The sequence below is a fragment of the Falco cherrug genome, chromosome 9 (assembly GCF_023634085.1).
Source record: "Falco cherrug isolate bFalChe1 chromosome 9, bFalChe1.pri, whole genome shotgun sequence".
Classification (NCBI taxonomy): Eukaryota; Metazoa; Chordata; class Aves; order Falconiformes; family Falconidae; genus Falco; species Falco cherrug.
In genome coordinates this window covers 20,729,156-20,741,061 of record NC_073705.1, presented here as the reverse complement: position 1 = coordinate 20,741,061, position 11,906 = coordinate 20,729,156, and the positions used below count along the sequence as shown (strand labels likewise).

The 11,906-nt window shown below is 42.9% G+C and overlaps 1 protein-coding gene across 1 annotated transcript; it reads left to right on the top strand.

The window, feature by feature from the left end:
• Window positions 1-204: 204 nt before the first annotated feature.
• KCNK18 (potassium two pore domain channel subfamily K member 18) lies at window positions 205-7,253 on the top strand. The gene is made up of 3 exons (XM_005443865.3): window positions 205-539; window positions 1,692-1,838; window positions 5,065-7,253. The coding sequence occupies exons 1-3, from the start codon at window positions 323-325 to the stop codon at window positions 5,874-5,876; spliced, it is 1,176 nt and encodes a 391-aa protein (XP_005443922.1). The 5' UTR covers window positions 205-322; the 3' UTR covers window positions 5,877-7,253.
• Window positions 7,254-11,906: the final 4,653 nt, after the last annotated feature.

Genomic DNA, 11,906 nt, shown 5'->3' with positions numbered 1-11,906 from the left:
CAGTAGAAACCCACAGAAGCTGGTAATCTGTGCGCATTACGGCGCTGGCTGATCAATAGTAATTCAGGGACAGAGTGGCATATTGTCAACTGCGAAGTATTTCAAGGGTTGATTAGTTGTGCTCCTTTTCCATTGGGAATGTAGTGCAAGCTTCATTTATAAAGACATGTGATCTGAAAGCCCGAGGCAGAGCAACCCTTGTTTTCACAGGAGAAGCTTTTCTAGGATGCAAAAGCTTTTACAACCTCATCCTCATTTCTAAAAGCTGTGTCTTCTCCACAAAATTAAAAAAAAAAGAAAAAAAAAAAAGAGTAAGCTTAGGATGGCATCAACATCACAGCCTCTGCGAGGTAAAAGGGCATGTAAAAAAATATTTTGGGCAGTATTTCCTCATGCCTGCTTCATTCTGTCTCTTGTCATCTATGCTTTTCTTGGGGCTTTCATGTTTTCCCACATTGAAGGTAACCGGAAGGTCAATTCAAGTGAAGAATATAGAAAATTTCTGCAGAATCTGTGGTACATCTCCAGAAATTTATCAGGTATGTACTGGAATTTCAAAATGACTTAACTGTACAGAGAGTTACTCATTCTTTTGCTTTTTGAATGAGACTTTTGAAGGCATTCTTCAAAATACTGACAGCTGAACCTGCAAACAGAATTTTCCCTCTGCCTAGCTGATGACTGCTGTTGTTTGCTTGTCTTCCTTAGCTGTGATTTTTGGCTGCAAGCTTCCCTGGTCCCTGTGTTCTTGCCTGCAAAGACTTTTCCTGAGGTGCCTGTGTTCTCCCTTTTGCCCAAGTTCCCTAAGGTCCTTAAAGAGCAGCTGAGATTCCCATGCTATTTCCCACTGACTGCTGGGGACCGACTCCTCTGTCGCAGGTCTGTTCCAGCTCCCTCTTCCCAGCTCCAGGCTTCCCTACCAGCCCTCTGGCGATGGGATGCTCAGAGGGATGCAGGTGCAGTGCTGCGTCCCAGACTCAGTGGTGCTGATGGAGAGGGTAGAGGGGAGGAGAAGGGGTAGAAAACTTCCTGGATCTGTGCTGGGGCTCATACACAGGCTTGGAATTTCACTCAGGTAGCTGTGCTAACACGATGATCTGCCTGGGGCAAGCATCCCTGTAGATAATGTCCCCTCCAGCAGGGTTCAACCATGGGGAGGAGGAAGGAGGGACAGGCTCTGGGATCCACAGCAGGGTGCTGAGCACACCCACCCAAGCAGCTCAGGCTCTGGGATCCACAGCAGGGTGCTGAGCACACCCAACCCAAGCAGCTCGTACCAGTCACCTACCGGCTCTGCATTTCAAGTGTTTTTTGATCAAAAGAAGACTAATCTCCTGGGGAGTCCAAAATAAAACAGGATGTTCAGGCTGGAAGCTGCATATCCAATGTTCCTGCCCTGCTTCTTTATGTTTATCTTTGTGTCATATTTTTACTTTGTTGGAGCATAGCTTGTTTATTTGTTCCTCGTTTTTTTGCTCACCAAAGCCACTGGACTCACCTGATTTGTTCTTGGTGCTGGGGGGTGGGGTGGGGGGTTGGGGCGGGGAGGAGGGGGAGGTGAATATTTTTAGCTTCTAAAAGAGTACGAGCAGATTGTCAGCTGGAGAAAACTTGGCTGGAGCAACAGGCTGGCTGCTCTCTGAGTGGCGGTCTGCAAACACTCACCCTATCTCCTGTTGTTACTGTAACAGATAACATGACAGAAAATGAGGAGATGTTTAAGCAAAAAATCCATAAATTGCTCAGCGAAGCTGAACGAGACTGGTTTGTCAATCCAAAAGAGAAATGGACTTTTTTTGGGTCTCTCTTTTTCTGCTGCACAGTCTTCACAACCGTGGGTAAGTTCAGAGGTAAAGTAACCCCCCTGCAGGATCAAGTGCTATTGCTGCTTTCTGCAATGTATTTCTTCTGGGGAATGAAAAAACCCAAACCAACCAAACACAAACCCCAAATCCTTTTGAATTTTTCTCCTGAGTATTGGTGATGGGTCTGAAGGTGGTTTTGCCAACACAAATGGCAGAGACAAAGCTGAGTCTCCGAAGCAAGTCAGGATCTAGTAACTCATGATAGTAACACTAATTAGCTGCATCATTACATGCATACTATAACATGTACTCATATATGACATGTACACAAAACTATTGTATTAAAGTAAAAAGAAAGCTCCATTTTTCAGTCAAACCTTATCCCTCCTGTTATTGTGCAGTATGTTGGGTAATTTATTATTAAATACCTCTATTATAATAGTAAGTACCTCTTATTAAAGAGGTAATTCATTATGCACATATTGTTTTTCAGTTGTTTCCCTCTTATTTATGTCTAACCCAGCTTTGTAAATCTGTAGCTCTATACTTAACCATGCAGCTGCCATTCACACTTCTCTGGGTTAACAGCACATGGCCATGTTTAAGTCACATTTCTGAAATCTTTCATTCTGACTTCACATTTCAGAAGAGGACCCAGATGAAATAGAAACATCTGCTTTGGTTTTGGCTCCCCCTGCATTGCTAAATACAAGTCCTCGTGCCCATTCCCAAAGCTACTTTTGTCCCTTTGCTAACCTTCCTCAAATGCTGGCAAGTACAGACACTGACTATCTGGATTTTTCAGCATCAAAGCTGGATGGGAAATATTCCCACAGCGTTGTATCAAATTGCAAAGGCATTAGGACATACTCAAAATCCCCGCGTGGATATGCATCTTAATGTAAAAGAAAAACCAAACCTTGAATACTTTATATATTAATAATATATTTAATATAGATCTATTTAATATATATATGGGAGTTAATATACTCCCTTGGAGCTTGTAGGACACGCTTGCGTGCTGTTTAAGTCACGGCGGAGGCTTGGCCCTCAGACTGATGGCTTAGGTGACTGTTCAAACTCAGCTTCTTGCAGCCCCTGAGTTTGAAGACAGAGGCAGAGCCTGGAGGTGCAGACCTGAATCCTCACCCCAGTGAGTATTTCCTAGTATAAACACAACAGCTAGGAACGTTTGGAAGAGGACAATTTACCAGAAAGCTTTGACTTCAGCAAACTGATGGAAAACCATATTGTTGAAAACTTCTTGCTGAGGTATATTTACCCATCTCCCTTAACATGGGACTTTACAAATAAACAGTGACCTAACATATTTATTTCTAAACTGTCATTATTTCTGGCCTTTGTAGCACTGAGCATTAACACAGCTTCCTCAGGTTTTGAGCTGAGTTTTGGGATCAGTTAGAAGCCTGGAATATTTGTTGCTAGTAGGAGGCTATTTACATCGCGGTGGGTTTGCTTTTCTGTTTGTTTGTTATTTGCAGTAATAGGAACTGATAAATCACTTCAGGTTAGAGCCAATTTGGCTACCTTTAATTATCTAGGAGAAGTGAGGCATCTAGTCTGAAGATCAGTTGGCTGAACTGCCGTCTCTTTGCCTGTAGAGGTTGCCTAGTGGTCAGCTGGGCTAGAATTCTGCATGGCTAAATTTAAGCTCAGGATAAATTTTAGCCCTTGAAACTGCACTAGGTATTTTTAGTGCCTGGGAATGGAGGAAAAAACCACCCCAAAACTCCATACAATAACTACAATAATTAATCTTCCCCAATTGCTTCAGCAGTAAGGATCAGCATTCCCAGTTAGCCAGTGGGGAGCAGAGTGACAGGGAATAAATGTTTTTTCAGTGCCTCACAGCAAAGGGGGACTCAGGCTGGATGCAGACCAAAAGCCTATGGCAGCTATTAGTGAAAACAAATATGAATGGACAAAGAAATTGAAGGAAACCATGCCTCAGCATATGAGCTAATAGTCTTACAGGCTAAGTACCTCGCCTGGAAGATCATCTAGAAAAGAAAAATGTTTCTGAAGGGAGAGAAGAAAGGCTTTATGTCTTTTCGGAGCATGAGAAGAAAAATGGTTGTTAAAATTTAATACAATTAATATAATGCTGATGTTTTCTCCCACTGTAATGGAAAAGCACTAATTTACAATTTAAGTTTCATCCGCAGTATGTTAGAGGAAGGAAATACAAACACCCAAATGGAATTTAGGGAAAGGGCATATCTTCTGCTACGTTTTATATATCATAAAGGCCATGTGCCTAGTAGTACCTCCCTATTCATTGTAATTGATATTTGTAAGCTTTAGTACTCTAGAATAAACATGCATTTCCTCATGTGATAAACAACGCTTCCTCACTTGACCCTTTGTTTCTCTAGGTGCATTTAAGAATCTCTGAAAACTATGAAGCTGGTCAAACATGCTGTCAGTACAGCAAGAAATGGCGCTAGAGCTCGGCTTGAGGGACTAGGGGCAATCTCACATTCTGTGACCAGCACACCATGTGCCACAAGTAGTTTGGGCAAAGAAATGAAGTTTGAGGTATGGCTGTCACTGTCCCAGCCTGATCCATAGTTTCAAGATTCAGACGGTCATCTGGATCTGAATCTTCCCAGAGCTCAGGGAGCTTCATTCCCAGAAATCCTCCAGTGGTCCTGTGAGGTCTTGGAGGCTGGCCGGGAGGCGATCCCCCACCTCCTGGTGCACAGCCTTCCCCCAGTGCCAGCTGCTGGTCCAGCTCAGCCCTCAGCTCCACCACATGCAGGGACCCAGGGGCCCAACACCTCTCTTGCTTTCTTGCCTTTTGGATCCTTCTTAACCCAGATCCCCAGGTCAGGAAATCTCCCTGATAATACCGTTCTCTCCGGCAGGACAGAGGCTGCACACCAGGCTTGGGCTGGCCCAAACCTTTGGTTTCTCCTCCCTAAACAGCCTCTTGTTGTCAGATGGTTAAGTCAAATGGTCGGTAAGGTGCAGATAAAGCAGGGAGAGTTAATTCAGCAGGACTGGCAGAATCCAAGCCTCCATGTGCTTGAAGAGGTAGGATGCCTGCATTAGTAACGAGCATTTAAGCCTCCAAAATTTTGCTAACTTCAAAGCAAAGGCAAAAAGAACAGTATGCTCTAGACTAAAAATTTACTTTTACAATTGACAGCAACCAAAAGCTCAGAGGACATGAATACCTAATAAATCACAATGTTCTCTCTCTCCTTTTCTCTTCCTCTTCTTATTTTTGTTCAAGGTTATGGTAACACCTACCCTGTGACACGGACTGGAAAATACCTCTGTATGTTGTATGCTTTATTTGGCATCCCTCTGATGTTCTTGGTCCTGACAGACATGGGAGACATCCTTGCAACTGTCTTATCCAAATCTTACAATGAATTCAGAAAACTACAGTCAAAAATTCTAGCCTCTAAACTCTGTTCTGGATCCACATGTAACAAAGAGGTTGAGCTGAAACCCAGGGCGCAGTCTAAAGTAGTCATCAGTGAGCCCTTGACTATTATGGAGGTGCTGAGAAGTCAGCCAGGTGTTAAAAGAAAGCCAATCAAGTACCACAATGCTGAAATTTTTGAAATGTTAATTGCCAGAGAAAATGAACACACAAAACTGACAAGAAATAAAAGCATTGAGAGATGGAGTTCATGTCCTGAACTAGCCAGGGGAAAGACAATGTCCAGGGTAATTGAGAATTTTGACAAGATAGGGAAACAGTTAGAAAAATTAGATGTGCCAATTGTATTAATGGTGCTAGTTATCTTTGTGTACATCTCCTGTGCAGCTGCTATTCTCCCACACTGGGAAACCAGGTTAGATTTTCAGGAAGCTTTTTATTTCTGCTTTATCACCTTGACAACTATTGGATTTGGAGACACACAACTGGAACACCCCAAGTTTTTCTTGTTTTTTTCCCTCTATATTATTATTGGCATGGAAATTGTCTTCATCGCTTTTAAGCTGGGCCAAGACCGCTTGATTGCTTTGTATAAAAAGGTCATTTCATTTTGTGGGGAGAAAAAGATGCCATCAAAGAAGATATATCCAAAATAAGAGCAATCATTTCTCCTTCGCTTGTAAGCACTGGCCACTGCAATGAGATTAAACTGCTCCTGTGCATTTCTGACTTGGGCTGGCAGGAGGCATATTTTATTCTGATTTCCTCTGAGAATCCACTGTAAAATGGCTGAACACCTCAGGAGACACTTGGTGAAGGCATCTCCAGGGAGTACTTCCCAACAAGGTCCCATCTCCTAAATAAAAGAAGATGACACATGATGAAAAAGCAGAAGGCTTTCCCTGCCAGTGCTCCCTAGCACCTTTTGCAAAGCTCTGACTTTCAGCAGCCTTTCTGTCTTCTCTCCCACAGCAAGCCAGTTTAGGATTTTTTATTTTTTATTTTTTCAGCATTTGTCCAAGCAAGGTCCAGATCACTGCCTTGTTCTACCTTGTCTGCAGCCAGGGACAGCTTGGCTGTGGCTGTTGGTACTGAACAGGGACAGCATGCTACTGCAATATGATACATCATCTGAGAGAGCTGAGGAGGAGGAGCATGAACCCAGCTGCCCTTCCATCATGACTGCATGTATTGCAAAAACAGCACCTTTGTGCAAGCCAAAGGAATTTGAAAATTAAAGGAAGGAACACCAAATTGTCCCCTCTTTCTCTGTCCCCTGTCCAGAAATCGGTCAGATATTTGTTCATCTGTTCAGGGCTGAAGCCACTGCTTTCCCATCGTGATTTATCATATCTGTACTCAGCCCAGAGTCGGTATGCATCTCATCGTGCCCAGCTGGAGAAGTGCTTATGACAAGTTCTGCTCTGGAGATGGCCACCTGGGTGAAGGCACACAGTGACCCTGAAGCTGGGACACCAATCCCACAGTCCTCACTCCTAACCCATGTTTTGCTCTGCACAGACTGCTTGACTTCTTGGAGTTCCTTGATGCACTCACAGAAAGAAAGGCCGACCTGTTTCACTGGGGTGTGGTGAGGATCCTGTATTTTTGGAGCACATTAATATGTGAATAACGCTGTTTCTTCAAGATTTTGCTTATATTATTCATAATCTAATTCAAGCTAGCAGTGATAATTTTTTTCTGTCAAAAAAACCCCGTCTATAAAAGAAACCACTGAGTTTAATTAACCACTTCTTAACTTGCAAATGATATGCATGCCCACTGGATGTGGATGACATCTCTAGATATTAACGCATGCTTGGTTATGACAGCTTGTCATTATTCTCCATAGCAAATTTGCCATTTGAAGCTGAGATTTTATATAGCATCTTACCTCTGTTACACTCCATGTACATGGTAATGTGTGTGCAGTCCTTATTAACAATTAGTTATGATTAAGCACTGATGATATGCAAAATATATAATAAATGATGGTATATAGAAAAGTGTTTAATGAGCATAACAATAAAGAATACAGCAGCTGGAAGGATCTCCGGTTAATTTTTTCATGTTTACCACAACTTTGGCTTCACGTACAAAGTCCCTCTGTACAGACTACTCTCATATTACTATATTTCATGCCTTTGGATTAAAATCAGTGTAGAGCTTTGGATCCATGCCAGAGTTTTAAAAATCAATGAAAGGACTCGGATGATTTAAAGGGCTTTGGATCAGAGAACTTCCTGCTCCTCAGGGTTTTCCCTTGTGATATGCCTGACGCTGCCAGCATCAGTCAGAAATAGTCCTTATATCCTTTGACTTGTTACTCTTATATCAGTGAGAACTCATTTATGGAGAGAGATTAATCCTGAATTCATCCCCTATCGATTTTGCATTGACATGGTACCTTGATACCTTCACATTTACTTTATGGACTTAGGGAATTTTGGCTGGACTTGCAATAAGCATTCTGCACCAAATCATTCTAGTTCTGGCCAAGGGATGGCAGTAAACAGCTTTCCTTCATACAGAACCTGTCAGCTGTGGGGGGTGAAAATGTGTTTTATAGAAGGAGAGAGAACAAATCACATCACCATGACCCTCTGTAAAATGACAATGCACCTGCCTCTTGAATACAATGCACAGCTCTTGTCCTTCACATGCCAAAGAATATGCAAAACTGGAAAAAGTTTATAGGCCAGCGTAAAGGATAAATAAAGATAGGGAGCAACTTCCGTATGAGACACAGAGTAGCTCTCCAGTCTGGAAAGAGGCAAGAGACTGAAGGAGAGATGTGCAACACTAGAAGGGCACAAGGAGGGGAAATAGGGAATGATGGAATGATTGTTAAATGTCTTTCATTTTGAGAGCTAAGGCTGCCAAATGAAACTTGCATGTGGCAGGTTTAAGAAAAGAAACAGAAAGAAGAGAAAATGGTACTTCACGCAACATATAATGCAGCTGTGAGTACTCCCTGGCATGGGAGGATGTTGTGGTTGAAAGTTCACACTAGATCCCATGGGAGATGGGACAAAATCATGAAAGATAAATTTGAAAAGCAATTAAATACAAAGATAACACTTCTGGCTCAATAATCACTGACTCCCAAACTGGCAGATGAGGAGGAAGGCTCTCTACAAACTTTCCTGTCCTTGTGTTCTCCCTTTGCAACCCACCGTCTGCACCGCCTTGTGCTGACCTGATTCCAGTGCCTGTAGTGCGTCACAACAGGTTGTGATACAGCTAACAAAATATTCCGTAAATCTAATTTCTGAAGAGATATTTAATTTCAGATTTGCGTGCAAGGTAGACAAATGAGCACATTCTGATTCTGCAAAACGTATCACCAAAAAAATGCGATTTAGCAACACTACACACCCAGCCTGAAGCAAATATAACGTGGTCATTTGTCTTGTGAACCTAAAGGAGGGTGGATAGCTGGACACACACCCAAGTGTCAGGGATAAGAAGGCATTTATGTCTTCTGCTCAGTTGCACTGAAACATTCATCCCACACAAACAGGAATATCTGGCCCTAATTTTCTTATTCCCGAAGCTGGAAGCCAGTTTCCCAGAGGACAGGGCAGTGTGCCGCAGCCTTGCGCTGACAGCGACAGCAGCGCTTTTGTCTGTGCAGCAGGATCAGTAAATTTATTTAAGTATATTTATTTACTGTAGCTCAACAAATACAGCAACAGAGTTAATGAAAATGAAACAAGGTAGTGAGTAGCAGCTCATTTAGTGAGCCTCAGGCATAAATATTTATGAGTTGACTGCTCTTGTCATGGTCTAAATCCTAGAAGAATTCACCACCTCTGCCCCCAGAAGATTTTATTCAACAAAATTAAGATGGAAATCAGCTTGTTTGCATCAAAGCAGCACAAAATACTGCTTTTCATAAGTTTTTTTCCATCACATGCTGCATGAGGTGGTGGATTAGCTGTGAAGGGTTTCATGGAGGAGCTTTTCTATCAGGAAAGACGTGACTGATGGGGAAAGAGTTGCTTGATGTGTAACCCACAAAGGATATGAGTTATTACAGACCCAGCTGGAGAGCTTTACAGATCAAATGCGCTTGGTGCTGAAGGATGCTGGATCAATCACTCCTGATTGGGCCAAGATGGCAGCTGTCACGAGCACTTGGGAGCAGAGAGGAGGGTATTCCTGGTTTGGGAATTTCAGAGGGAGGGATGGAGGAATGAGTGGAGGGGACAGAAAATCATCTTTGGGCAGAAGGGTTAGAGGGAGAAAATTATAGCAATGGCAGTGGAAGGAGCCATTTACTGTATAGACTTAAATATGGTGAAGAGATGCCTGAAAGACCAAAAAGATGGTGAGGGCTGGTGCCTGTGGCCTGGGGAAGGTTTGTGCAGCCAGCCCACGGTTGGAGAGCCCTTTCTCAAACCAGCACAGTGGTCATGGTTGTTGGGCTCCAGCACAGGTGTCACCATCAGGAGCCACGGGGAGGGCAGAAGCAAGGAAGCCTCCTGAGAGATAAAACAGTGGCAGAAAGAAGATACAGGGACTAGACTGAAAAGCCATTAATGAAACCGTCAGAACTGTTCCTCTTATCCTCTGCTTTGTCGTTTAAAGAATGACAACCCATTCAGAAGCATCTTTTGCACAAGCAATATGTCTGAGGACTCAGGAAATTCTTAATGGGCTTTAGGACTTGTCATCTGTGTGCCAGTAGTTCAGATGTAGTCCAGATTTTAGCGGGCTCAATGTTAATAACATCTGATAGCACTTTGATGGCCTTTATGCTTTTTCAACTCGTTCCAGGTGGAGATGCATCCACATCACAAAAACACTCTCATATAATGAATGCTAATAGCATGCACGGTGGTGGGCTCAGCACAGGCAAAGGCTGAGACTCCAGCTGAGAGGGGTCCCTGCAGCCCCCTCTGCTTCCAGGTTCCAAACATACCTTGTGACCCTAATTCTTAGACCACAGGGTGCATCAAATAGAGCATGTGTGGCTGTTGCATGCAATGTGAGTGTTTTGTGAAGCCAGAATGATGGCTCTTAATATTTTCCCTGGCTTTCACAAACAAAACATTTTTATTTAGTTGTTGTTTTTGTTATTATTATTATTAAGCACTTCCACAGGCTGTAGTCATCTGTTCTACCAGGACGTATTTTATTCTGAAAGCAACTTAAAGTATTTAGTTAGGCTACCTTTCCCTTTCTTCCTTACCTTATGCACCACATACATATAGAAAAAATATTGGTCAAGCCATCCAAAACAATAGCCTGGATTACATGTAAAGCAAGAGAGATCAGGTTGCTTAGGATAAGTTTCCATTATCTTTGTGGAAGTACATAAGAACAGATGGTGACAGAAATACTGGGAATTTGCTCCATCACTCATAGCAAGTAATAGCTGTGTGAAGACAACAGATCTCTCATATATGACTCCAATATTTTTAGGATAGCAGCCTGAGGTCTAAGTGCAAACCTTCACGGACAAGGAAGTCCATGAATGCGCTGTTTGTGCGTGCCAATAGCTGGTTGTCTGCACGTGGTACTCATTACAGAGTTCTAGGAAATGCTTGGACAAATGTTTGCCGGCTTGTGCACTCAGTATTGCATGTGAATCTGAGCTTTTTTTTTCCCTTCTTTTTTTTCCCTTTGAGTTAAAAAGTCAGTCTCTCACTAGATAAAATCTAGTTCTTTTGAGGCTGGTTCAGACTTTGTCAAGCTGATGAAGCTCTCAGAGTCTGGGCACAGCCAGAATCCTCCTGACACAGAACTTGTACATAAAACTCCATGTCTGTGTATTTTCAGGATGTACCAATATCCAGAGGAAGTGGAAAGAAATGGGCAAGATGGAAGGGAAGGGAAAGGAAAGCAAAGCAAGAAGAAAAGAGTAGACATCTGACAGTGAAAAATGAGCTGCTGTGTTAAGCATCTACTGATGAGAAATCAGTGTAACGATGTTGTCTAACAACATTGACTCACTACATTATCTGCTTCTACAAAGTCCTGTGTGAACAGGGGAACTGAGAGAGAGAAGACACCACAAAATCAGCATGTAAAATTGCCAACATACTTGATGCGCTGCTGGAAGAGAGTTACTTGACCTGCAGATTGATGCAGACTGTCATTGTGCTCTCTGATCAGTGCCCTGGGGGGGAAAGCCACCCGTTCACTGTCTTCTGTCACATGTGACGAAAAGATTTGGGAAGCAGTGCCAGAGTTGGAGGCTGGGTCCCTGGGTGTGGGTATAAGATGCTCACATTCTACAGTTTCCCCAGTTTGCACTTTTCCTGAGGCAAGTAATAGAAGTTGTGGCTGCTAAAGGACTTTGGGGGTGTGGGGAATTCAGTGTATATATAAAGCCTTCTGCCCACCAGCTTGATAATACACTCGGGTTTAGGCTATTTTTCCCTGCACACAACTATACAAAGCCTCAGGAGAACGTCGACTGCCTAGATTTCACTGATGCTTAATGGATGGTTTTCCAAATACACTTGCCAGCCACAAGCAGAGGGCTGCCATGCCTCCTGGATGATAGAACTGGCTGATGCCTGGATGAGAACTTCTAATGACACTTAAAAGAAGTTTGAAGAAAACAGAATTTTTGAATAGATCATAGCGGCATTTTCATAAAATGTTTTCAAAGCAAGTCTGAATTTCTAGGAGGATTTTTAGCTGAACTGCAAAACGGTGGGTTTTAGCCATTT

What these genes read in the sequence shown, in the direction of transcription:
- KCNK18 (XM_005443865.3), top strand. Translation starts at nt 323, where the DNA reads ATGGCATCAACATCACAGCCTCTGCGAGGTAAAAGGGCATGTAAAAAA. An exon ending in CATCTCCAGAAATTTATCAG is followed by an intron (nt 540 to 1,691) that starts GTATGTACTGGA and finishes TTACTGTAACAG; the next exon opens with ATAACATGACAGAAAATGAG. An exon ending in CACAGTCTTCACAACCGTGG is followed by an intron (nt 1,839 to 5,064) that starts GTAAGTTCAGAG and finishes TTTTTGTTCAAG; the next exon opens with GTTATGGTAACACCTACCCT.